This window comes from Myiozetetes cayanensis, unplaced genomic scaffold (assembly GCF_022539395.1).
Source record: "Myiozetetes cayanensis isolate MyiCay16 unplaced genomic scaffold, myiCay2020 scf6-25, whole genome shotgun sequence".
Lineage (NCBI taxonomy): Eukaryota > Metazoa > Chordata > Aves > Passeriformes > Tyrannidae > Myiozetetes > Myiozetetes cayanensis.
In genome coordinates, this window is record NW_026087853.1 from 23987662 (window position 1) to 24015302 (window position 27641).

The 27641-nt window shown below is 39.7% G+C and overlaps 2 protein-coding genes across 4 annotated transcripts in view; one reads left to right on the forward strand and one right to left on the reverse strand.

The window, feature by feature from the left end:
- Nucleotides 1–891: 891 nt before the first annotated feature.
- SRP54 (signal recognition particle 54) lies at nt 892–16627 on the reverse strand. Of its 2 annotated transcripts, none has more exons than XM_050335769.1 (16): nt 16482–16627; nt 13535–13643; nt 12130–12221; nt 11475–11559; nt 10443–10547; nt 8165–8231; nt 8021–8078; nt 7158–7308; nt 6147–6295; nt 4530–4630; nt 4335–4421; nt 3852–3925; nt 3496–3604; nt 2568–2738; nt 1991–2086; nt 892–1355 (listed from the first exon to the last, which is right to left on the reverse strand). In XM_050335769.1, the coding sequence occupies exons 2-16, from the start codon at nt 13610–13612 to the stop codon at nt 1264–1266; spliced, it is 1515 nt and encodes a 504-aa protein (XP_050191726.1). In that variant the 5' UTR covers nt 13613–13643; nt 16482–16627; the 3' UTR covers nt 892–1263. The 2 variants fall into 2 exon arrangements, with proteins under 2 accessions (XP_050191726.1, XP_050191725.1); XM_050335768.1 differs by having other exon boundaries at nt 16409–16560.
- A 244-nt stretch (nt 16628–16871) lies between these two features.
- Nucleotides 16872–27641, forward strand: part of LOC126650681 (uncharacterized) — a 29112-nt gene continuing 18342 nt past the window's right edge. For both annotated transcript variants that reach the window (XM_050335784.1, XM_050335785.1), the window contains exons 1-2: nt 16872–16977; nt 27234–27355. In XM_050335784.1, coding sequence (XP_050191741.1) covers nt 16881–16977; nt 27234–27355 — 219 coding nt within the window. In that variant the 5' untranslated portion in view covers nt 16872–16880. The remainder of the gene's footprint in view (nt 16978–27233; nt 27356–27641) is intronic.

Consider the following 27641-nt stretch of genomic DNA (forward strand, 5'->3'; position numbering starts at 1 on the left):
TATTAGGTAAATGGCATACCTGAAGATTTTTCAGCATCCTCCACACAATGAACACCAGTACCACTAATCAAGTAGAAGACAGTTTCACATTATAAACTAAGTTACAGCATACCTTATATTACCACAAGAGCATAATTTCCTAGATAAAATATTCAGTTAGTTGCCACCTTCTCAAAGAATTGGCTGACAGAGGGACTCACTTGTTTTAATTACTACATTTAGCTTTTATCTTATCTAAGCAACAGCATTGGGTGTCCATTTACAAACCAAGCACTCTGCAGTATCTTGAGGTTCATGATGCACCCTCTTGCTTTAGGGGAAAGGATATTTGCCAAAATTTCAAGTTTTATTTGGTCTACGCAGTTTCTGAAGTGTGCTTGTAGATTCTACTCTTTTAAGACCGACACAGTAAACTGAAATATTAAAGAAATACTATAGGAAATTAAGATCAGATCATGGCTGAGCTGTATCTAAACAGACCATATTGCTCCAACTCTCTCTGTTTTAAAGTTCAGTACCAGCAGAGAATTACACCTAGGATGTATCAGGAATTATCTCATTAACAAGAGAACTGCCTAATTAGCAGCACGATATGAAGATTTTCTCCAGTATGAGACAGTTGCATACCTGTATTTTTTCAGTCACTTTGTTCCTTGTGTATAGGGAAAGAATGATAAAATTCTTGTACAAACGTGAGCACAGCACATCCACCTTCAAAAATGGTCCACACCTGAGCACCAACAGCAGATTTTCAGATACTAAACTATTCTTACAGCATCTATGCCACACATGAGTTACAATAGTCTTTAGAAACAAGTCAAACTAAGGAAATCATCTCATTACATACTGATAAAGGACAGTGAGAAACAACTGAAGAAACGGGCCATTCCCTTGTTTATAACCACTTACATTTTATTTTACAGTATATTTGTGACATTTTATGTTACTATAACCAAAGATCAGGGTTGTTTACAAATATAATGGCTGCCATTTGATGTAAACAATTAAAAAGTGTCTCTGAATATTAAAATTTTACATCATGATCTTGTTTCATTAAATTGAATTACTCTTTGTGCCATCAGTTATTAGTGGAGAAGAACTAATTTAAGCAAAAATAGTTTTCAGAAATTAGATATAGAAACTGAGAAGCCTGGATAAGATTTCAAAAGACCACTCCCTCATCACTGTAAAAAGGAAGAAAGCAAATTCTTTCACTGAAGTTGCAATGACGAGTCAACCAAGTCCATTTGTATTAAGGCTTCTTTACATATTATTGAATCCCATCATGCCTTTCATATTGCCAGCAGCACCTTGTTGAAATTGTCTCATCATTGACTGCAAACCTGCCATGCCACCTGCAGAAAGTGAGAACATAATGTGTTAACTCTGAAGCCCAGCTCTCCTGCTCGAGGCCTCATTAACATACACACACTATTTCAGCCATATACAAATACAGAAGCCCAAGACTGTCTAACTAGGCTTAAACTGCTATTAAAAGTAAAAAACTGACTGACTTAATTACAGAAGGGCCTGCAAAACACCAGGCTTAAAGTAGGTTTTAAGATGACCTGTGCATTAAGAACTAAAGAAGAACCCTTGAAGGAATAACCAGAATTGATTAGTAAGGTTCAGGTATGGGAGTCTTTAAATAAAGCTGTTCTTATCAAATTTAATTACTTGAAGCAAAGTTTAGAAGGGAAGGGAAGTTTAGGCAGATTTGCTTTACCACAGTCATACCTCAACTCATCACTATTCCCAGACACTATTCCAATTGCTCATTTTGAGAGTTGAATCCAAACAAAGAGACTAGATTAAGCACTGGTAAGTGCAAAGCATTTGGACTAAACGTTCTGATTATTGTTAGAAAGTTTTAGAAATACTTAATACTGATATATAATGCAGATATTCTCATATGACATTCCTCAATTCTCTATTTCAAATGCTCTGCCATAACTGTCCTCTCTTGAAGCTATAAAAAGTCAGCACATACCCATATGATGAAGAACTCTTGGATCCATCATCTTTGCCATCTGTTGGTTCAGTTTGGCCAGCTGAGATGGGTTTACATTCTTTGACATATCACCACCTAAAAAAAAAAGAGATTAGCATATTGGGCTAGAAATAAATCTAAATGTTACATTATTCTAGATTCAAACCCATGAGTCCATTATCAGAAGTTACTACATCAGCCACTTAAAGGTACTTTAAAGATCAACAGTCCCTGCACCCCACATAACAGTGTTAGTACTGTGGTAGTAATCAAGTCTACATTGATAGAAATACAGTGTCTTTCCCTGCTAAGTTACACATTAGTGGCATGAAAAACAGTGCAGGCCTTACCAGTTACATAAAAAAGTTTTCAAACATCATGAAAACCAGTGAGCTGCAACTCACTTTCTCCTCTCCCTAATCAACGTTTTCACATTTCCTCTGTGTTCGCACACCAAGTAATGTCCCCACCAAGTTAATAAAGTTTAGGTTTTGTTTTTTTGGGTTTTGTGGGTTTTTCTTTTTGGGGGGTGGGGGTTGTTGGTTGGTTGGTTTTGTGGTGTTGGGGGTTTTTTTACCTTTGAAAAGCCCTTTGATGCCTCCCATCTTTTTCACCATCTGTGCAAACTTAGTGTATTGGGTCAAAAGCTCCTGAACATCTCTGGTAGAAACACCTGAACCTCTTGCTACTCTTTGGATTCTTCCTGGCTGCTTACTGAAAACTTTGGCACCATCTGTACTGTCAAGTTCTGCAATTAGAATGTGGAAAAGAAAAACACATTGAGTTACTGACATTAAAACTGTTACAGTTGGTAGCAAACCTGTTCTACTAGTTGAGAATTTAGTTTTGAGCCAGAGAACAAAAGAAACTAGTTTTAGAAGTGACAATGCAGAATTTTAAATACATAATTGAGACATAATGTTCTAGGAAGTAATGCTAAAAAGCTGTTCTCTTCATATGTTTCACCATGACAGAAAAAATTGTCTGAATAAATTATGGTCTCAGCATACTTGGTCTTAAGCCATATTAATGGCTTTAGCACAAGGGTAACAGCATACTTCTGCAGGAGTTATCAGTGGATTAGAAATGACACTTTGAATTCCAGAGGCCAGGCTATATCATCAAATAAATCTGAGAGGGGTAGAAAAAAAAGAGAGTAATGCCAGTTTAAAGATTAAGATAGCTTTTTAATTTGCAAGTATAATGTTAATAATTTAAGAACAGTTAGAATATGAAAAATAAAAATATTAATTTCCAATAGAATGCTTCAAAATCCCACCTACCCTACACAAGACAGAGCAGCAACAGGCAGTCATCTCTAAATATTTAAACTTATTTGGATAGTTGGAGACATGTGTACTCCTTGCCATTTCTAAGAGTCTTAATTATTTCTTGTCATTTTCTGCCACAGTAGATGCTGCAATGGCTTTTTGTTTCCAAAAAGATCTCTAAATAAGCTTGTTCAACAACAGAGAAAGAAAAATAGTCCGTGATATTTGTTTTACCTTGATCATTCATACTGTCCATTATAGTCATCAGTTTCTTTAACCTGGCCATTGATTCCTGTTCATTGCCTTTACTCATGAAGTCAGTTCCAAAACCAGGGATCATGCCCTTGTTTCAAAAATGGAAAAGAAAAGCTGTATCAGAATAGGCAAAGCTAACTTTAATTAAGCAGCCAGAAATATAGACAGCAACTTTTAGTTCAGCAGTTATGTACTGCAGTAGACAAATTTCACCTTTTGAAACACATATAGCACAGATTATAACACCAATTTCAATGAAGAGTTCTAGGTTTACAGAAGTTTCTCAAATATCAATGAAAATCTGACAAAATAAAATGATTTCGGGGATAACTAACCAAGATCTGACTGAATGGTCCCATTTTCATGATGTTTTGGAATTGTTCATACATATCTCTTAACGTAAATTGACCTGAAGTACAACAATAACAAAAAAAAAGGTTAGCAGAAGTCACACTAGCATTTTGGTCTTACTCTCTCAATTATCTTCATTTTTACAAATTAAATACTATACTGCATAGATAAATGGATAAATAAACCTCTTCAACACTAACATGGATAAACAGTTTAAGATGGCACATACTGAACCGTTAAGCTAGTTATTCTGCAGTTACAGTCTGACAGACTTATCACTCAAAAAACACAACTCAGTTTACTTGACTGCCACGTGTACTAGAGAAAGAATAGCTATTCTTCACTGGGCACGTGAGTTTTTTATGTCTACACATAACACAAATTAACTCAGTGGTCTCTGTCACAGAGAACCTGCCACGATTCCATCACTGTAATGCATGTGCTATTCAGGCCTGGGAATAACTTACCATGTTTTAGCTTTTCTATGAGTGCTTCGTTGTCATCCAACTTTAACTCATTTACTTTATCTATCAATCCTTCAATATCACCCATACCTGGAAAAGGAAAATAGCTCTGAAATTAATATTAACAAATTTACACTTTGACTTTCCATTATCCAATTCAAAGAGTCTTAACTATAGCTGTACATAGTACATACATACCGAGCAGCTTGCTGATGAAAGGCTGTGTTTTAAAGGGTTCAAAGTCATCTATGTGTTCTCCAGTTCCAATAAAAATAATAGGACTCTTTGTGGCAGCAACTCTGCAGTAAAATACATTTTATGAAATGGCTTCTCAAAAAACCATCTATCTTTTGTACTGTCTATTAACATAATCAGCTAGGCATCCTCAACAGCATACAGCTTCTCTGAAGAATCTTACTCCTTAATTAATAATGGCCAGTCTTCGCGAGCGAAGATCCGGGGAAGGTCTTTACACCTTCCAGCCTGCGCATTGGATTTTTTAGGTGAGACACAGTGTGCGCGGAACTGAGCCCACCCTTTAATCCTAAGGTTCAACTGCCGGGGCCAAGCGAGCTTGGACGGTGGCAGTGAGGTCCATAGGACGTAGGTGGGTTGCCTTTAAGGGCTAACGAGCCCCACCTACCCGGGAGTGGCCCTGACCGGGAATCGAACCCGGGTCTCCGCGGTGACAGCGCGGCGCCTTTCCATTAGACCACCAGGGGCTCCACTCCTTAATTATTATTAATGAAAAAAACATCCAGCATTTGGATGTGTAGCTGAGGGTAGTTAAAAAGATTTTTCTCTAATTAGTACTTCATAAAATACAAACTGCTTTGAAAAAATCATCAACAGAAATGGAAGTTGCTTATTTTCCTTGCTGAGTTTAAGAAACCTGAGAGGAAAGAAATAAAAATACATCATTTCCAGTTTATCTTAATATTGGAAGGTCAGATGACACAAGCATTGATTACATTTTCTTCAATACAAGAGACAATCTCTTCTCAAAAACAAGAGACAATCTTGTTTTCAACACAGGAAAAAAGCTTAGCCATAAGAAAACTAAGGACCTTTTCACCAATCAATTACTGGCACTAGCTTTTAGATCAAACTCAGCTTCCAGTCCACACACAGTACAGAGCAAATACAGCCAACTTAATGCATGGCAACTAAAACAAGAGCAAAATGAAGATACCAAAAGCTTTAGTTTTCTATCTCTACGCTATAAATAAAACAAAATACATATGGCAGTTCAAGAACTGTAACACTTCATATCAAAGTCAGACAGTGATTCAGTAAGTCAGTGCCAGTTAACTTTGATTGTTTTGACACATAATCTCAGCTCCATACAAGCTGTGTCATTGAAAGATAAAATATAGCATAGTCTAGTCAATAGTCTGCCAAGATACAGCACATGGAAGTCCAGTGAGAATGGAATTCAGGTAAGTATGACTGCAGACAACTTTTTACCAAGCTGCTGGACACTGGCAATCCAGAAGTTTGATTTGCATCAGTTTTAAGGCCCCTAGATATGACTAGGTCAAGGTTTTCCCCTTCTGGAAAAAACTCTTAGGCATTAAGTAAGAAGCAAAGCTCTTCAGGTGAACCATATCTATTAAACCCAAATGTATCTTTTCGGAAAAATGCCCGATACACAATATGGAATATTGCTTTATGCTGTTTTCAAAAGACAGAAGTCTGACACATAACAATACACACTACTATATTCACAGAACAGGTTTTTGTGAGACAATAAGGCATTTTCATGGCTGGTTGTGCATGGTCAGGTGTTGGTTACTGTTATACCACAATACTTACGCACTAAGAGCTCCACCTCCTTTTGCGTGTCCATCGAGCTTCGTAACAATAACAGAAGCTACGTCTACTTTATCTTTGAAAGCTTTAGCTTGAGCTTCACAAGCTTGTCCAATGGAAGCATCCATCACATAAACAATGTTATCTGGTTGCTAGGAGAAATGAGATACACAAAATAATCATCTCCTGCTTTACTGAAAAGTGTTCATGCATTATGTTCATGCATTCAGTAGCAGAACTTGCCGCAGTAACAGTAGGTAAGGGCTGTGCAGTTTAAAACAGGACATTTTATGAACAGTATTATGTAAGGGCCATTTAAAAAACTGATACTGTATTACTACATGAAAGATTTATCTACAAGACAGAACATAACTAATAAGCACAAACCTAATAAATTGTAATGTTTTGAGTGATTTTAGCCAGTATCTTGAGCCATTGAGCAATTTACAAGCAATTAATGGCTCAAATCATCCATTCAGTTTCACATTAAGTCCATTTCTCTAAAAACAAGTTGGCCATCAGCAGGAATTCTGTGGGAAGTGTCATATTGTCATGCAAGACCACAAAATTAAACAAATACTCAAACTTTTTAAACCCATACAAGAGACACCAGCTTCATTTACATATCAAAACTGTTGAAAATTATCCAATCATCTTCTCTGTTTCAAGGCAATTATTTGTGACAATCACAGAAAGTTTTGTATTCATAGTTACAGGAAACCAGATCAGACTGGTTCTTTTAACTAGTTTTTCCATTCAAAGAAACTGAAAAGTTAAAGCAAGAATGGCAGTCTAGTTATATGCAATTGTCCTTGAACTACAGATAGAAGAATTAAAACTGACAAAATTATCAAGTACTGGTCATTCAACCTTTGCTCATTCATACCTGCTTGTAATTTCTAAAATAACCTAGTAATTAAAGCCAAATCTACACAGAACATTAGGACATAAAGATAAATCAATTGTAGTCAAATGACTATGACAGAAGTTACTGTATCTCTCAAAACTACTCACTATGGCATTAGCAACTTGTAACATCTCTTCAAACAACGAGTCTTCTTGTTTGTGACGTCCGCTTGTATCAACAATGATTATTTCAAAGTTCTCATTCTTAAATTTCTCAACACCTTCTGAGGCAATAATTACAGGATCCATTTCTGTGTAACTGATCAAAAAGAGAAACATCTAGATATATGTACAATTTTTTGTTCCAAAAGAAACTAATTTAAAATTTCATCACTCAACTATAAACTTGTTAACTATAAATGTATCTGGATATCAAGAGGGAATTCCTCTTATGTTAAGCAAAAGTTGGTTAAAAAATATGCCTTCCTAAGCCATTTACCCTTAGTACACAGTGAACTGAAGTGCAAAGGACTGTCTGTCTCACCTGCTGGAAGCTGCACTAAGTTCTACTACCCCTTTCCTGAAACAAGATTTAACTGAGCACCTAGACAGTACATCTCCAAGGAAGCTTAGAGGAAAGTTATTTACTGCTTTATAAAAGCTATTTTAGTCCACCTCTGCCTCTACTTGACAAAAAAAATTAAGCATCCATAAATAATATCCTTTGATCTATAAGATAATTCCTGAAAATCTGAATATGTCTGGTAAAAGTCTCTGAACTGCTGTACACAGAGAATATTGTAGCAAATTATTCCTGGATGCCTGATCTCTTCTTACACTATCCCTACCTGCTAATCCTGGCAGTATACAGAATTAGGCAGAATTTTCATATGATTAGAGAAAACAGAATATATTACTAAAACCTAATTAATTAGGCAACACTGGATGGGGCTTAGTGCAAGACATTCAGCAAGGAACAATACATCATTGGAGTTAAATTGTCCTCCAAACTGCTTCCGAAAGATGCTTACCTCCCATAAAAGGGAATTCTTGCTTTTGTGGCATTCTGCTTTAACTGGTCAAAAGCACCTGTAAGACAGGTATAGTCAAGGGACTACTTGAGAAAATCTGTAAATATTACGGATAGAGAACTACATCATTAAAGTCTGTATTACCTGCTCTGTACGTGTCTGCACATATCAAACAGGTCTTCCAGCCTTTCCTCTGATAAAAGTATGCTAACTGTGAAAAGAAATCCAAAACAAGTAGTTACGCCAAAGTCCCACTGGCATGACACTGTAACAGCTTGTGAGTCACTGAAGTACACACACAGAAGACACAAAGGCAAGCCAGCCTTCCTATAACTTAGGCCACTGAGTAACACTGTACAAGTATCAAATGTTAGCATGGCCATTATTTTAAAGAGTATGTTATAAATAATTATTAGTGGCAAGACGAAAACAGCTGCTTGACTCTGCTTCTGATTTCAGTTTCTGAGTTAGGAATGACTACAACTAACTCAAGTTCCCATTTTACAGACTCTTGGATTCTGCTGGTTAATACTGCAAATTGGACTAGCATTTAGAAACCACCCAAAACTCTAAATACTTCAACATCAAGTACCCTACTGTTACGACTTGGACAGCTCTTGGTTTCTGTACTTCCAGAGGAACAAAAATATTTCCATTGCAAGGACCTATTTTAAAGTGGTGGATAGAATCCTTAACTTTCTTGTAACACTCAGCTTCATTGGTACGATGTACATTCACAAAACACTTGACTGACCAAAGACAAACTTCCAAAATAAAGTTCACCTACAGAAGCACAAGGAAAGTCTTTTGAAATCAGAAGCAGATCACAAAAAAAAGCAAGAAAGATGCATCTTTTTTACACAGGATAATTTTTCCTTCCAGCTTGGAATGCATCGAGCTCTGTCTTGGGGTAGATGATGAGCAAGTTAAGAGCTTATGGTTTAGGATAAAAGGGTAGACCAGTAAGGGTGATGTAGTTGTGGATGTTTGCTACAGGCCACCTGATTACAAGGAACAAATGGATGAGACCTTCTACAGGCAGCCTGAAGCAGCCTCAGAGTCACAGGCACTTGTGGGGGACTTTAACTACCCTGACATCTGCTGGAGAAGTAGTGCAGTAAAACATAAACAGCCTGGGAGTATGGATGACAAAAGGACAACAAGCTGTCTATGAGCCAGCAGTGTGCCATGTGTGCCCAGCCGTGTGCCCAAGAAGGCCAATGATATCCTGGGGTGCAGCAGGAAGAGCACTGCCAGAAGGCTGAGGAAAGTGATCATGCCCCTCTATTCAGCCCTGGTGAGGCCACATCTGGAATGCTGTACCCACTTCTGGGCTCCTCAGTGCGAGAGACATGGAGCTCCTGGTTCAGCAGAGGGTCATGAAGATGATTAAGGGACTGGAGTGTCTCTCTTACAAGGAAAGCCTGAGGGAGTTGGGCCTGTTCAGCCTCAAGGAGAGACAACTGAGAGGGGACCTTATCAGTGACTGTAAGTACCTGCAGGGAGGGTGTGAAGAGGATGGAGCCAGGCTCCTCCCGGTGGTGCCAAGCAATAGGACAAGAGGCAACCTGCTAGAAACTGATGTACACGAGTTCCACCTGAATATGAGGAATAACTTCTTTACTGTGTGGGTGACTGAGCACTGGAACAGATTGCCCAGAGAGGTTGTGGAGCCTCCCTCACTTGAGATATTCAAGAACTGTCTGGGCACAACACTGTGCTATGTGCTTTAAGATTATCTTCCTGAGCAGGGACACTGGACCAGATGACCAACTGTGGTCCCTTTCAACCTTATCTATTCTGTGTTGATTCATAGCATTCTTTTTTAGCCTTAAAAAAATACAAATGTGAATTTCCTCAATGAATCTGGGGCTGGAAGAAGTTTTACACCATACACTGATAGTTAACTGAAGTATCTAATACAAAAGTCAAATTCCAGTGGAGTGAGATAATGGAGCGAGAGAGGTTCCATTCATAGTACTAGTCTTTAACCTAGAAAATGAACTATAGTGTCATGGTTTAACTCCAGATGGCAACTAAATGAGGAAAAATAGAAAGAATCTTTCTTATCCATACACAGTATTGTTTCATCAAGCATTTAGTTTAAAAATTTTTTCAAAAGCCCTACAAGCCATAAATTGTCCCTAAAGAATATGACTTTGACCATTCCTCCCATTTCAGGAACCTTTCTGCAAAAATATGTCTACATTGTAGTGAGCTCACACTTCACTACTAATAGAAATAGCACAGATCACAAGCAAACCCTACCTAGGGAGTCCAATGACCATCACCTTCCCCAGGGAAAAAAAAAAAAACAAACAAAAAAATCAAAACAAAACAAAAACAAACAAACAAAACAACAACAAAAAACGAAGCCAAAAAAACCACCCAAACCCGTGCAAATAGATTCACTGTACATTACCTTTGAACAAGTTGTTGTTTTACCACTTCCTTGCAGACCAACAAACATTATAATATTCTGTTTTCCTTTGGTAGGTGTCCATGCTTTGACTCCAGGATCTACAAGCTAAAGAACAAAGTTTAACATACACAGCAAACCCAAATTTCAAAAGCAGAGAGAGTTGGTATCATGCTAGGTGCCTGGTTTCAAATTCAATGGGGCAAAACAATTTTTGCATATTTAGTCTTAATTTTGCTTTGGTTCTTGCTGATTTACAGTGAACAGCAACAGCCCATGCAAGATATCTATTGTTATGTATAATAATTCTGCAACAGTAACAGTGTTAATTTCTTTCTACCACCAAGCCCCACAGTCAGGGTGGCCTATGGAGGTGGCACAAGTGTAACAACCAACACAGAAACACAACCTCCACGCCACCGTCACTGCTCAGGATGGGCTGCTTCTGGTGAGAATCCTACAGCACACAAGGCTTTTTAGGATTGCTGCCTCACTTCTGAAATGAGTAGAAGGTACATACATTCCTGAGAGCCGTCATATGGCTGGGCACAGACTAACAGAACAAAAGGCTACACTATTAACTGGAAGGAGGGCAGAACACAGATACCCAGGTGCTGATTTGACCAAGTAGGTAAATTAATGAGAAATGTTGCCATGAACTGCTAGGTTGTCACTTAACACTTTTTCAAAGGCTTATAAGTAGTCTGAACAAATCTTCATTAGGGTAGCAAAGGTGGTCTGGGACAACCAAAGACAGCCCAGATGCTAGCAGTACTCTATTCTTCCTTGCTCTTTACATTTCAATTGAAGAGTAAGAACAGTTGAACTTAAAGCTTAAACTGAAGTTAGTTTGAGAAATGCCCAGGAAGTAGTTTCAATTAGAATACTACTGTCTACGATAGGAAGAAGCCTTACAACAGAAGGCATAACTGCAGGTACCACATAACCACCTAAAAGCTTGGCTTGCTACTGGACTGCTTCCATAGCCCAGGCTGTACAAGCAAAGTGATGCAATGCAGAATTTTGAAGTCCTACCTTAACAAGCTCCTTAAAGACTGCATGCTGAATCATTTTCCTTTTGTTAAGGCCAGATGCCATTTCTTCAAGATCAATTGCAGACCTGAATTTAAGAAAACCATGAAACACTAGCATAACTTAAAGCATTGCTTGAACCTAGTAATAAACAAAGTTTTTGCAACTGCAGCATCATCCTGATTTGTTTTGAGTTCTCAGATACGATGTACTTAAGTGACATGTATTGGAGACACTTCTGTACAGAGGATGAAAACAGGTTTCTAAAATACTTGCATCTTTCAGACTTGCATTTACTTGAATTACACATCTGAAAATAGGCAAGGTAACAGTACTAGTCACATACACAGATCTATTTATAGGCAGCACAGAACATGTGAAGATGAGGTGTCTAGGAAATAATGAAGAACTTGTTTATCAGAGAACTCAGCTGATGACAGCAACAGTTTTTTGAAAAAAGCCTGTAACAGCAATAAATGGCTAAACTTGATGAAAATTCTTTTGATGAAACTGGTTAAACATTTAGTGCAAACTGCATTTTCCTGTTAAAGGGTGTGTCTAAAATACATAAAGTTATAAATTAGTTATTCTTCTGTAACCTCAAATAACAACTTTTACAAACATCAAAAGTTATATGCATTCTGATTATTTCACTTACTTGACATTTTCTCTAAGTTGCTTCACAAGTTTGATATTAACATCAGCTTCCAGTAATGCTGTACATACTTCTTTTAACATAGCATTTAAAACCTTTGGAGTATAAAAGAAAAATTGTTTTACAATATACAGGATTGACCACCACAAAAAAAGTCTGTGCATTTGTTCCTACATAAATACAATTTAAATCTGAAATGTAATAATGGAAAAAAAGGATTCTCAATTGTAGCAACTGCACACTATATAACATACTAACAACAGAACACTTCCTATTGCTTTAAGGCCAACAGCAGCTCATATGCTAGCAAGATTTCCTAAACTTCCCTACAGGTACTAAAAGAGTACACCAAAAAATCTCATATCACACCACCATCTCTGTAAACACAGGTATTCCTGAACTGCAAGATGGACACCCTGCTAGCTGCATTTTCAGAAACTGAACTGCTGCTCTGGTTGTATTTCTTGTAGGCAAGCAGGTGCCTCGGATAGAAACCAAGTTTATTAGTTGTAAGATTTTTCAAAGTGGAAAGTCTTGAACAGAAACATTTTTTGCAAATGGCCTCATTTGCACATCCTGAGCTCTTGGAGGATAAAAGTTTCTACTGCTGTATACTGGGCTGTATTTGACTCAGTTAAGGATTTGTTGTCTCCCAGCTGCCAATATGTTAAAAGCTTTCCTCTATGCACAAGTTCCAACCCTATAGGTCTCAATAAGCCTACTTTTCAGTTACTTAAAGCCAGCTGTTTGTCCACCTGAAAACAGTTTCTAACAATTTATTTACTCAGAGGCACATTTAAACCATGACATTAGTTAGTTTGCCATCTTGCTTTTCAGTCCCATAACAGAACACATCTAGCTATAATTTCAAACTCTTAATTGGAAAAAATACAGACTATACCAAGTGAAACAAATGTCCAGAACCACACACTGGCTTGAATATAAAGGCAGCAAACAACATACTCCTCACATTTCAGACAGCAAAGCTTACACTGAAAGCTGTTTGTTCTTCCACACTTCAGCTTCCATCAGCCTAGTTCTACATCTGCATAGTCTGGCTGCACATATAACCATAACTCAGAGCAGGTACCTACCTTCCACCCACAATTTAGTATATGCCTCCTCTGGCATTACCTCCACAGAACATTAATCTCCCTAAGTACAGCCACCATTCAAGGACCCTTCGACTACAGGACCCACTACATCTGAGATAATTATCCATGTACAAATCTAGTTTTAAGTTCTGGCAGTACTCTCAGGATGTTAAAACCTCCAGTAGAAATTTTACTTGAAGAAAGAAAAGAGACCCCGGATAACATCAACCTACTTCAAGCTTTTCATCAGCCTGTGAGAACTTTTTCTCAGAACTTTTCAAGCGTTAGTGCCATCACACTTGCACACTACTTACCTCCTCATTGATAATCGTAGCATTGCTCAGGGAGCGCAATGCTGAAGTTATTTTTCTTCCAAGATCTGCGAGAACCATTTTGGCAGCTTTAAGTACAACTCAGAAGAATCTGGAAAACAATGTAAAAAAAAACCAAGTTTAAAACTAGCTGAAGTTATGCTGTCGCTAATTAATTATTCCAGTAACTTTCAGGTGAAGAATCCTGCTTCACATTCCAGAAAGTAAAGTTTTACTTTTTTAGTTATTTTTAGGAAATACTGGCCTGAAGCTAATTTTAAGCTATCCTGATGGCCTACTTAAAAACAGAGATACCACACTTCAATTAGGAAGCATTTCACCATGTAGAATAAGTGCATTGAATTCACCAGGAAAAAACAGTTCAGACATACTTCAAGAAAGAAGACTACCTGCTTTTTATCTTCTTGTCAGCAATATACTACATGACAGAATAAAATCAAGCAGGATAGCTCAGAAACTCTGCATCCTGCAAAGCCAGTACGACTAGAAGCAAGACATTTTGGTACCAAAATTGAACATTATTTACTGGTTGCATTTTATCCAGCTTCCAATAAATCAAACCGAATTTCCCATTTTAGTAACCCTACAAACCCACTTGTACTTTAATAAGCAAAATGCACATTGTAGTTTTTAATGGATTTATTTGAAAAACAGATTGTTTTTTTTTCACTACAGGCACAAATCTCACATATAAGCATACCACAACTTACACTTAAGAAACCATAAAAAGTTAACTTCTGAAGAATATGAATGTTCAGGTCAACATGTTGAACCACTCCACCTCCTATATAACCCCCCAGATATATTCCAAAAGAGCTAAAACAAGTCAGCCATGCAAGCCAACCTCCTGACTGCTGTGTCTAATTAAGAGTTACTATTGTTACAAAGTTGGCAGGTTAAACCAACACCAAAACCTTAAAACCAACTGCCAGTCTAACCCCCCACCCCAATACTGAGGTCACAATGCAGAACAAAGTCTCCAGGAGCTTCAAAAGATGTAGGATAAATAAATCCAGTGTAAGTACAGGACTTGGGTATAGCAAATGACGCAAATAAATATAATTACATATTTTAGATTTATTGTACATTGTATGTACAGGAAATTCCAAAGTGATATCCATTACCATGCCATCTCAATATTCATTAAAAAATTAGTCTGTGCTCCCTAAGGAACTCTGCCCATAGATTATCTGAAGATCAGTACATTAACAGGTATGAATGTCCACCTTCTTACACTGCTGAAAGACAACTTCTGCATGTTATCTGAAGTGGTAAAACTCCAAGGTTTCCTTCCTTACAAGGCATATAACTCACATTATTGCACCATAATTCTAAAAAACGTTATCATCAATATGATGTACAAGAGGGTCTCAGCAAAACAGATGTTCAAAACACTTTTCAAGCCCATTTCCTATGAAAATCACAACAATGCAAAAATAAACCCCTCTAAAAATAGCACTGCAACTCAGTAAGCTTTGAGCTGCTAAAACTGCAGCTACAGACAAAACTTAACTACAATACTTGGATATAACAGCTAAGAAATTTGATAGGATGACCAACATACAGAGGCCATGTGACTGCTCAATATTTAAAATTAGTTTCCAGAGTTCTATTCTCTAAATACAGAAAGTTAATTATGCCCTAGTATACAAATGTTTCCTCTGCAGAATTCCAAAAGCTTCTTCCAACAGCCTTATAATAGGAATACTTTGCTAAGGAGATGAGCTTAAGCATTTTCACATCAGCTGCTCTTGCTAATACATTAAGAAATCACAAGCCATCAAAATTACTAAGGAGTGCCAAGTAGAGAAAGTAATAGAGCTTGTCACACACAGTCCATCCCAGTCGAGAGCTGCACTCCAGACAATTGCTCGGGTGGGCAGGCAGCCAGGAGGGCACTGGCAGTGACTGCACTGCAGACCATAGATGTGCTGGGCATCCGTAGTTCTGGAGAGCTGCCTCTAATGCAGCACCCCACAAACACCCTGAGCGGGGTTAAACCCGGCAGGGCCCCCAGGAGACTCGCTGGGCTGTGGTGAGTGGGTCTCTGCTGAGCTCAGCTCTGCACAGTCTGAGCCACTGGGCACCTCCACACTGAGCTCCAGGACTGCTCCACGGAGTGCCAGGACTCCGTGCTTCTGCCAGGAACAGGCATTTCAGGAACCAAGGGGCAGCAGAAATAGTGGGGGGCTCATTAGGTCTAAGGAAACCAACAGGAATAGACTGCCCCTCAGCATAAACCTAAATAAATCTGCCTAGCTAATCTAGCAGTACTCTTTTACATAAAGGATTTTAAAAAGGGAAAAGCTCTGAAGGGCAGGAGTTGTTTAAACAGCTGTTTAAAAGATAACAAGCAAAAGGGACACTTAGTTAAAGTCTGGAGAATAAAGTTACGCTAAAGGTACACGTAGAGGCATTAAACTAATCACAAATCAAATACTGTAACGGAGCAGCAGCTGTTTCACAGGTGGGGACGGCTGGAGCTGCTGCAGCGTTACTCGACCTCAGCTTACGAGTTTCCACCTCCAGAAGTTACCCGGCAAAGGACGGGAAGGCGCCCCCGGGGCGGCAGCGGGGACCGCCTGTCTCGCTTAAGGCCCAACGCCCTCGTTTTCACGGGAAAGGAGGGAGAGGCGAAGTAACAGCCTTGGATACGTGCCCGGCCGCTGCCTCCTCCCCGGGCACCCCGGGCTGGTCGCAAACAGCGCCCGGGGAGCCCCGTCCCAGGAACTCGGACAGCGGGGACTGCTCCGGGAGGCCCAGAACTGCTCCCACCGGGCTCCGGAGGGCCGAGGGCCCTTCCTGGCCCGTGCTGCCGCCCGTCCCGTCCCGGGGCCGGGAGGGCCCGGTGCCCACCTTCTGTCCCCGCCGCTCCCTGAGACACCGCCGTCCGCCGGGCCCCGCTGACGCGGCAGCTGCGAGCTCTCACCGTGCGCGCCGCGCGGGACCCGCGGGCGGAGCCGCGCCCGGCCCGTCCTGTCCCGTCCCGGCTCGCGCTGCCCCCGGGCGAGGCCCCCGCGAGACGCCGCTGGAGCCGCGGCCGGCAGAGAAACGTCAGCACTGGCCTCTCCCCGCGGGCCGCCCGCGCTTCCGCTTCCGGGGCGCGCGCCACCACGGGCCCCTTAAAGTGGCCCCGCGACAACGTCCCTGCCGCGCCCTGCGGGCCCCCCGGGAGCCGCCTTAAGGGCGATAGGGGGAGGGGCTGGGCACAGCGCACGCGCGGGGGGAGGACACCCCCCCCACGGGCCAAACTGAGCATGCGCGAAGGGCCTATCCGGGCAATGTGGCCCTTGCGCGTGCGCAGTGGCGGTGCCGCCCCCCCGCGGCCATGGAGCTGGGTGCCGCGCGGCGCGCCGTGCTCGCGGCCGTGCGGGGCACGCGCGCTGCCGACCTGCCCCGCCTGCTGCGCTGGATGCGCCACTCCCGTAAGCGCCGCGCGCGGGGCGGGCGGGGCCGCCCGGGACGGGAACCGGGACAGACCCTGCCGGGACAGGCCCTGCCGGACGCGCGGGACACCGGCGGGCACCGCCCGGGCCGCGACCCTCGAGGAGGCCCGGCGGTCTGTGCCCCGCGGTCGCACCCTCCGGGCCGTGCCGAGCGGTGCCGGGGCCGAGCGCTGCGGGGCGGGCCCGGACTGACCCCTGAGCCCCGCGGCGTTACGGGCCGTGCGGAGCCACCCCCTGCTGCTGCCGCACGTACGGGGCTTGGCTTGTTCAGCTCCGCACGGGTTCACAGCAGCCCTTCACAAGCTTGGAAGTAGCGGTTTGACCTCATTTACAAACACTGCTTTCCCCACTTGCTGTCATCTGAAATTAACACAGTTTTCTGGTACCTTTATTGTTTGTGCCTTGATATAATTTCACCAACGTGCTGCAGTCAAGCATCCTGTGGCAGATGAAGAAGGAAAATGTGGGTCGGTGCACAAGCTGTTAAATTGCTGCTGAACCAAAGAATGACACGGAAAACTTCAGTATAGGCAGCACACTAAAAATAATAGGCATAAAGCGCCCTGCTGAATAAATTGACTAAATGCTGCTTAGTCTCAGGGTATAGGTGCATTTTACCACTGCAGATAGGAATATAAAAGGCCCCTCCGGTCCTTTGATCGAGTCTCAAGCATCCAGTATGCGTGTGTCCTGTTTATTAGTGATTGCCTGCTGGGAAAGTTAATCCTGATGATCCTGTGTTGGAGAAATTCATCATATGATACATTACCTCCCCAAGCCATGCCCTGCCGCGCTAGGGTTTTGCTCCCTGTTCAGGTCTTTTGCTCCAGGACTTCCGCTTTAGGGGGAAACATCTTCATAAGCAAACGGGTGGGCACCGTGATACAGAGGCCAGCTATGACACCAAGAAATTGTCCAGCTGTCCAGGTACTTGGAACTGCAAACTCACTGTTGCCTCCTGGTTTGCGGCTCCCGCGGCCACTCACGTAGAGAGGAAGGAAAGATCCTTTCCAGGCGGAGTGGGCCCTCTGCTGGATTTACAGAAAGGGAATGCGTTGGGAAAAGCGTTTACCGTCCGTGATGGGCACACAGCCCTCCCACCCAATGGGATTCTTTCCTAGCAGAGCCATTGCCAGAAGTTTCAGTGTGCCTGTGAGTGAGCCTTCATGACTAGAGCAGGGATGGGACTCCTTCAGACTTGAAGGCTTAATTTTGAAGGAAGTTAATTGTAAATAAACATTGTTGTTTTCTGTGTGAAGGGATGTGCACGCACACATCTATATCTACACATACATATGTATGTCTATGTGTGTAGGCACAATGCTAGAGCAATCTGCTGTAAGCAGTACTTCATCCCTGCATCTTCGAGTCCTTGTCTGAATGAAGTGGCATGCTTTGCTTGCTAAACAGTGCTTGGTTTACTGTAAATAATCTCGTTAGAGATTCACTATGCTCCAGTATAAAAATCTCAAGGGATTTCATATTCAATTGTTCATATTGCTTCTTCACTTAACAAAAATCATCACAGCTCCTATAAACTGTTATTGGTTTGGGTGGTGTGCACATATGGCTTTCTCAGCTTCCTGACTCCTTTACAAATACAGTAAAGCACGTGGGAACTTACTACTGAGACTTGAAAATGCTGAACTGTTTCAGGTAGGAATCTAGTACTTATTATTTTCTCTGCTTAGATTCTGTTATGTTGCTTTTCTTCACAGGAAAATTTTTAGCCAATGGCATAGTTTATGTAGACCTTCCAAAATCCTTTGTCAATTAATACATTTCAATTTTTTTTTTTTGCTGTAGCTTCCAAAATTTATCATAGATAGTTTCTGTGAAAAATAATATGCTATGGTTCCTAGCATTTATTAGATCATAATCTCTTAAATATTTTTTCTGAATTTTACTGATCTAGATCTGTGCCTAGGTCTTTCATTTTTGCTTCATATTTACTCTTTATAATTGAGATACAAGTGTAGATCAACTTCCAAATTTTGAACTACTTTGTGTGTGGTACATCTTGTGTCCTTCTATTCTTATGTTGTTTGCATCAATAGTGATTGCTGCTGCTTCACTATGCACATCATCTTTAGACATAATTAGCTTTGCAGTTGCCATTCAGTGGCTTTTCCACTCATATTCTGCGGATCAGAGGACAGAGTGGACAGGATATATAGGGCAATCAAAATCAAGCAGCTGAACTAATTATTATTTCGTCTCTGTAGTCTCCTTCACAGGCCATCTTCAAAATCTTTTTTGCTTTAGGATTCTTTGTTTACAGGTTTGTGCTTTAATAATATTTTATACTAATTTTGTAGACATTACCAGTTGCTGAACCTATTGATGTTTGAAGGAAGTTTGCCCAATTCTTGTGCTCTCTTGAGGTGCTGCAGTCTCCCTCTCTAACACAGATAAATGTTTACATGTAGGTATGTGGTAGAGGAGAGGGAATTAGAAAGCTTTATGCCTATCTGTAAGAACTTTTCATCGTTAATTACACAATCAGGATCTGTTTCATTGCCTCTTTGGGTCATGAACCTGTTCCTGTTTTTCCAATCTACTTTGTCTGAATGGCTGTGTTTATTTTCAGTTTTCTTTTTTGTCACCCCAGTGAGTACAGGACTGGAGTACAAGAGAAATATATCTCCCTTACTGCTTTTATTTTCATTGAACAGTAAGTGAGCAGAGCCATTTGTCCTACAGGTCACATTCGTTCAGCCTTTTGGCAGTTTTCTCAGAGATACAAATATTTCAGGTGATATTCCCAACACAGCACTCTTGATGATGCTTCTTTTTGTATTGTTTCTCTGAGCTGCTTCTTTGGCTGCATCCTTGACAGTAACTTTTACTGTGGGGTGTTTTTCCCCCCCTCAGAACTGTTGCATTTGAATAATTACACTGCCTACTATAATGCCTGGATAGTGCTGTGATAATTAATACTGGTTGGACTGAGGATAGTGAGGAGCCAGTAGAGGTTTCTGCTGCTGTAGCCTGAATACAGCTAGGGAATATGGTGTTCTCTCTGTGCAGGGAGAAAACTTGTTTCATGGGGGATGTTAAAAGGTTACTAGGTCTCTGTGCCACACAGAAATAAAAGCCTAGTCTTTGGCAATACAGATGTAGGAAGGAAACAAACCTCTGATGAACAAAAGAAAAAAAAGTTATAGGGATGGGGAGATAATATTCTGAATGGAAACTAGGATAGGATAAATGTAAACAAAAATGGTATCTCCACAGACAAATAGTTTTACTGTGGTAAAAGGGTTCCCCCCGCCCCCTTCCTCTACTGCATCCTGTTCCTGTTTCTGTCACAATGTTGATCTTACAGTTTTACCTTTACTGAGGAGGACTGGGCATGATTCCAGTGTTAGTTATAGTCAGGCTCTTTTTCCTCCCTCACGCCTCTCTCTCACTTAAAGTGTACATGCATCCGTAGAGTTAAGCTCTGCATAAAGTGTTTGCCCTTTAGGATTAGTGTTGTGGCAAAGACAGCCTTATTTATCACTTTCACTTGGTTAGTGTTCCTCATAAGAGAGATGCTCCAGTCTCTTAGTCATCTTTGTAGCCCTTTAACTTGGTTAGTGTTTTTTGACTCGCATGCTGAATGCATGGGATGTTATTGAGAAACTTTTCCATGGAAGAGACAAATTCCTTAATAATAAAGAGAGTTATCTTATCTAAAGTAAAGACTCTTATGTATTTTGAATGGAGAGAATGTTGAACACGTTCTCACCCCAGTAATTTCTAACTAACTTTCCTTAGTAATTACAGGAATGTGTTTGCAAGATTCTATTAATTTTTTTCTTTGTATGAATACAAAATAACCAGTCATGCTGTTTGTGGTTTGTTTTTTTTTTTTCCTCTTTTGGGGTATTGTGAATTTTAGAAACTCCAAATCTTTATATGTGATGGAAGAAGACTGTTTTAAAGCAGCTGCTTAGCAACACTGCTTTGCTGTTTCACAATCAGCCAGCTCTTCCCACACGCTGCAGTGAAATGTACGTCATTTCACGGTGACTTGTGTTCCAACTTTTCTTTTGACTTAGTCTTAGATCTCAAAGAAAATGAAATAATAAGAGTTGGAAAGAAGAACAGGAACCTTTGGTGTCTTAACTTTATTATAATAGGATGATTAATGCCTTAATATCCTTCTGCAATAACCATGTTCCAGAAGTCCTGGCTAAGAAAACCTGGGTGAAGCCCAGGAGCTAATTCAAACCACTTGGGGAAACCCCCCTGAAGATTCCCCTCAGTAAGGTCCTAGGCATTTGATATATAGGTTCTGTAAGAATTTGTGAATGGTCATATTCCCACTCGCACCTCCACTGCCCAAGTTTTAAAAAATTTTCAGTAGCAGGAGAGGTTGCATTTCACTCAAATGCGAGCTGGAGGAGAAAACCAGTGAAAGCAGGCTTGATTAAGCCATCTGTGTACATGAACTGAGAAAAGGGAATCAGAGAAAGTAAATACAGGAATCCAAATTTCAATTTTGAGATAGAAGTCACCAAACCATTCTGTTTATTGGCAACTACTGAACGCTTTTGCTGTACTTAGCACCTTAATGCAGATTAAAAAGCCTGTCTGCTACAAAGTTACAAATGTCAGTGAAGCATAGATAAGGTGATAAGATCCTTTATGCTTTTTGTGTTCTGTTGTGGGATGTAAAATAGATTAAGAAATATTTTTTCAGCAGGATTAAAACTGACTGTTGTAATACAAACTTTTGACTTTTTTTTTTCAGTCATGTAACAGTGTCATAAAACAATCTTACAAACTTTTTCCAATCTATGCATTTCATTAGAAACTTCTAAATATAAAGGCAAGATTTTAAAGTGATGTACTGGTCTGAATTGCTGATTATTCATACAGTACTCAAAATATTCAATATCAAAAGTATTACTCAAAATAATAATTTAATAATAAATCATTGCAAATCTAAGGTAAGGAGAAACAACATGTAATTAAGTACAAATCATGTTTTTTCTTGTGGATTAGCTTGTACTGGGAGCAAACCAGTACAGCAACCAAGAGGCTGGCATACAATTTAGTCTTGTGACTTGAAAGTTGAGGGCAGTCAGTGCTTTAAGTTCAGGCTTTTAATAGGCAATGAGGGAGAAGTATCTGAGAACATTAACCTAACTGGACTATGGAGGATGTGCTGCTTTAGTAGTGTTCTGCATACAGAAGAAACTTCTCATCATACTTTAGGAACAGACCGAATTTGTACATCATTTTCTATTATGTACTTTATTATCTAGGCATTAGCATATTCTCAGACCAGCTAGGTAAAGTTATCAAATGATATTTTCACAAGATGAGGAGAGAAAATAGTATAAGAAAAACCTTGACTCTTTTAATGTTTCCTTACTATTGTCACTGCAAGTGAAACTAAAGTGGAATGAGTATATTTAAAAAGAATGAAAACATGGGGTTCTGCAATGTGACAAGTAGAGTATTTATTTTTTTGTGTGTATGCCTGTCAAAAAGCAATTTAGTACAAGGCTTCATATCCAAATTGGTAGAAGTGATTTATCCAAGTAAAATATTCTTTCAGAAGAGATAAAAATAACATTGCATTGTCACATTATTCCACTATTCTGTTTGATAAAGTAAAATGGGATGTTACCCATGAATCGTCAGCTTTGGGAATAGACATTAATTTGCTTTATTGTGACAAATGATACTGATGTGAGAGAGGTCTCAAGATTATCAAGTACTCTTAAGGTGTTGGTCACCGAAACTTAATAGTGGTGGGGAAAACTAGAGATTGTAAAGTAGGTGACTTACCTTGTTTAAAATTTAGCTTTAAAGCTTCTTTCAAATAATCAATGTAAAAGATTCAGAGAACTAATAAAATAAGTTCTGGTTATATTTCTATTGAAAAAAACAATTACTTTCTACCAATAGCTGAGTATGCTCAGGGTTAGAAATAGTATTTAGAGTTCCTGAAGTACTTGGTATATTGAGATCACATTTTGCTTCTCAAATCGTTTAGCCAAAAAAGGCGATAGTGAAGCTTTAGAGATGTGGTACTTCCTCCCTGACTTGTTCAGTATTATTAAAACACACTGAATTATTAAATTAAACTCATATTAAGTTACATGGATGTTAATATTTGCTTTTTACTTCAGTGAGTCTGAGTATATATCTAGAAGACCATAAGGTGCTTGCTGTTGTGGTTGCCTTTGCTACATCCTCTTCTTTCCTTATGACATGTAATCTTCTGTTGTCATTTGGAAATCATACTTGTCTTCAATCATGTATTTTGCAGTGCCAGCATGTTCAGATGTTGATATAGCGGTGCTGTATCTGGTGTAAGGCTTTGTGATGTTCTCTTGTGTAGAAAGGCTGAGTAGGACCAGGGTGTTAATGAGGCTTTTTGCAATGTGCTAATTAAATTTTATAAATGCATGTTGAATAGATCTAGTGGAACCGGTTTTTGAAGTAAAATACAAACACTGCACACTCAGACTTCCTCCATAAACAAATGATTGTGATTCATCCTGTAGTGTTTCATGAACTGTACGTTTCCTGGTTAGTTGTCTGTTCAATGAACATGGGTTGGCTTGCAGAATCTCCATTTCATATCTATAACAGGCACTAAAGTGATATCAAAAATAGTTTCCTATTTTTGTTTCTTCTTTGAAGATTCTTTGTGAGGTGCTACTGAGATTCTGAAGAGTGAACAATTTGTTAAGCACAAGGGTGGAGTTGATAAAACTGTAGCAGCAGAGGCAGAGATGCGAATTTTCATATTTGGCACCCATTTTTCTTACTTGATGGCAATCTACAAATATTTACATACTGCAAAAGTAAATGAGTTATTGTGGTAGCTGTTGCTGTTTCTTGCTTTGGCAGGAACAAGGCAACTATCTGCATCAGAGTTCACTCACAGACTACATGCAAGTGTGGAGTGTTGCATATGCAGCTTCTGCTGCAGCTGCCATTTTGTCATTTCAGAAGGAGTGTGTTCAGACCTCCTTCTCCTTTTTTGTTCCTGCTTGTTATGCTTTACAGTATTAACTGAAAAGTTGGAAAGGAGCATTTCCATTTGTCATTTGTTTTTCAGTGTCAGTGTTTCAACAGTTTCTTGTTTGAGCTGCATACGTGTTGTAAGATTTTCCCCAGGACCTGTGTCATAAAGAGCATACAAGAACTTGGGTTTGTCATACTTTGTTTCATAGGAAGAGCTCAGAGGGCCCCATGTACGATGGTCAGTGTCGTGACAGGTATTGCATAAACCAAAGTCAAGGCAGGGAAGGGGTATTCTGGATTTGAGGAAGATGAATGTGCTACCTGTCTCCTACTGAAAGTATCCATTTCTCTACTGTAGAGCTGGGACACTGGAGAGCTGTCTGCCACTAATGTTGACCAGGAAAGGTCACACAGACCATGAGGGAGCAGATCCTATTGACGCACCAGCTCTGGGAGGAAGAGAGCTGAAGTTCTGCATTCATCCAGTGTGATATGGCAGGCCTGGTGGTCTAGGAACACTTTCTGCATTTCATTAAACGCTATATATGAATTTGATACTCTTAACAGGCAGTATAACAGCTGGATGAGCTCTCTTGCATAGTAATAGTATTGTTTTAAAGCAAGCACCAGATGTAGGGGCTTATTGCCCACAGGCACTGATCTGTACAGCTGCTAATATCAGCTTTCTGCTCTCTTGCTCTGTCTGTAGCACGATTTTTGCTCTTGCTTCCTCAGATGTTATCCACCTCAGCAAAACTGGCGCCTCTGCACTCTGAGGGGTCTTGTGGTGCTGATAGTCCCAGTTAAGCTACAGTTAGATTTGCCACCTCCCCTTCCCATGATATCTGGGTTTACTTTCTGTGCTTTGTCATATCCATAGAAATCTTCCCTGAGCTGATCAGAAAAATCACTCACTGCTTCTGGGGATGTTCATAACAAATCTGCGAGTTGTTGGATGGCCATGAGTTTAACAGGATGGGTGCTCATTAGAGGTTTCAAAGTAAAATGCTGACAAGCTGGAGATGCTGCATTGCACCTGTTCGGTCTCTATCCCTTCCTCAGTGTGAAGTCTCTGTCTGTTCAGGAGGTCAGATTTGAGAGGACTTAGCTGTGAGTGCTTTGGAACAGTGAGTTGTCTTCCTGTTGTGTAACAACTGCCAATGGTAATGGCTCATCAGGGCCTTGGAGTGTTACTGCTGTATATTAAAGAAAATATAAACCAAATATATCTTAAGGGAATACAGGTAATTTAAAGTTTCTGGTGCTTACTATGGGGGATTCAGGATTATTTGTTGGAGTTCATTTTGGGACACGTTGAAAAAAACATTTACATTTGCAGTCTTAAGAAAGTGTCTTGCACCAATGAATGAGGGTTTCTTTAATCATATTGTTCTCACTCCAGCAGCTTAAGCAAAAAGCATTTCAGAAGCATTTCACAGTTAAAAGCTTGGCTGGTCTGCCTTAAAATGTTTCACTATTTTTAGCATTTCCTGTGATACACAGGAAAGATGAGGTATATTAGTACAAGGAAACTTGTAGCATGTCCTATAGATTTATTCTGAACCTGCTTGTTATCAAACTTTTCTGTACTAGTGTTTCCCCCTGGAACAGCAATGCTAGCAAACATTATCTTTTTTTAAAACATGTAAAAGCTGTCAGATTTTCTTATTGTAAGTGATGGAGGTGTATGTAAAAAGCCCATTCACTGCCCAACATGATGGCAGTCTAAGTAGAACAAGAAACAAACCAGTAGGGGTGGGAAAGAGAGGACATATATGTCTGTTCCTAGACAAGAATTAATAGATGGGTTTGGTATATTTTTTCAGGATTACATTTGTGATTGCTTTTTGTTGTTGTTTTTTGTTTCTTTTATAGGTATGTAGTTTTGACCTGAGATGTGCCTTAGTTTAGAACCAGGTCAGCATCCTCAGAGCAGTGAGATGTCCAGACAGAAAGAAATTTTATCTAGTCCTTCTTTTGAGGAAAACGTAACAGAAAAGAAGCAGAGTACAGGTGTACAGCAGATCTCGTGCTGACTGCCAGTTAGGAACTTCATACTCTTAACATTAAAACTGGGGTGTGTAAGCAGGATATTGACTGCAAGATGTGAAAAGTCTGGTTCTTACAAATAAACCTTTAGCTGGAGTGTCTGGTTCTCAATACTGCAGGTCGTAAAGGATGAGAGAGTCCAGAAGATCCAAAGGGAAGTGTTGAGAATGATCACACTCCTAGAAAAAAATGCAGGAAAGGTCTGGATAGGTGAATCTTGTTTCTTCTTAGAAAAGAAGGCTAATGTGACACATGATAAGTCTTTAGAGAAGTAAATAGTTGCTATATAATGGAGAGGAACAAACTTTTCTTTTTTCATTGCTAGTAGTGCAGAGAGTCCTGGGTTTAAATAGTGGCAGAGGAAATCTAGATCAGTAATTAAGAAAAGTATTCCTTTCTAATAGTAATGGTAGTCAAGCACTAGAATAGATTGCTAAGGGTGGTTGTGGAGTCTCCAGCATTAACAATAATTTTTTCAAGAATGGTTTGGAGAAGTAGTGACACTTATTATTAATTCAACCTTGGAGGAAGAAAGGATTAGTGAGTTCACAAGGTTTCCTTCTTGATCTTTTTTCTAGATGTCTTGAAAAAATTGTGTTGAAGTAATGCAGGATATCCTAGAAAAATAGCAAAAATTTACAATGTGGCTTTGCAAAAATGTAGTGGTTTACATCCACTCCTGTATTCTTTCCCATTTGAAATATTTTGATAGCTTAAGTCTTGTAAAATGTATCGTGAGTTGAACTTTGAACTTGCATTATCCCTGATTTTTTTTAAGTACTTTATTAGAAAGATCGTATGTATAAAAAGAAACTTGTATATTAAAAAAAAAAAATACCCGCATTCAGGCAACTATGAGTTTTATAATTTCTCCAATAGTTCAAAAACATCTTTGATGTTTTTATATCTTAAGCCGAAACAGTATTACTTTGGTGGCAGCCCAGACCATCATATGTAAGTTATGAGTTTATAAATATGAAAATAATATGAGATTTCAGAAAAGCACTAAGTTTATTTTAAGTGGCAAAGTTATTACAATCCAAAAATCTCATTGGCTGGAAAAGCTAACAAAGGCTGAAAAATGCATTAGAATAAAAAACCTTATCCATCTGGTGTTGTTTATGCCTTGCAACTGTATTGTACTGGTCATCACTTAGTCCACGTGATCTACATATGATTTTGCAGCTGTTTTTGTTTGTCTTGATTTATAGATGACTTTGATGAGCTTGTGGTGAGTAACAATGATGTTGTGCTCAAAAATATTGCTGAAGATTTGCGGAATCGTTTACCCATCGAGGCAATGTTTACTTCAGAACATCAAGCTGTTCAGAAAGTAAGCTCGTTGTTATAGTCTGCTTTTCTGAATCACATAATTTATTCTGATTTCATTTTTAGTAGTTGTTAATAATAGAGAATGAGCACTGGATTGAGGAATAGGAAATCTCAGTTTGGTTCTCATGTCTGTTTCTGCATGTTTGCCTGACTCTGAGAAAGTTGCTTCATAGCTCTTAATGCTTTGATCATAAGTTATATGGCATAGCTTTCATTCTGTGTGGTATGGCACCTGTCACAGTGATTCTCTAATGCTAACTCCGTAATAAACTCTAACAACCCCCTTA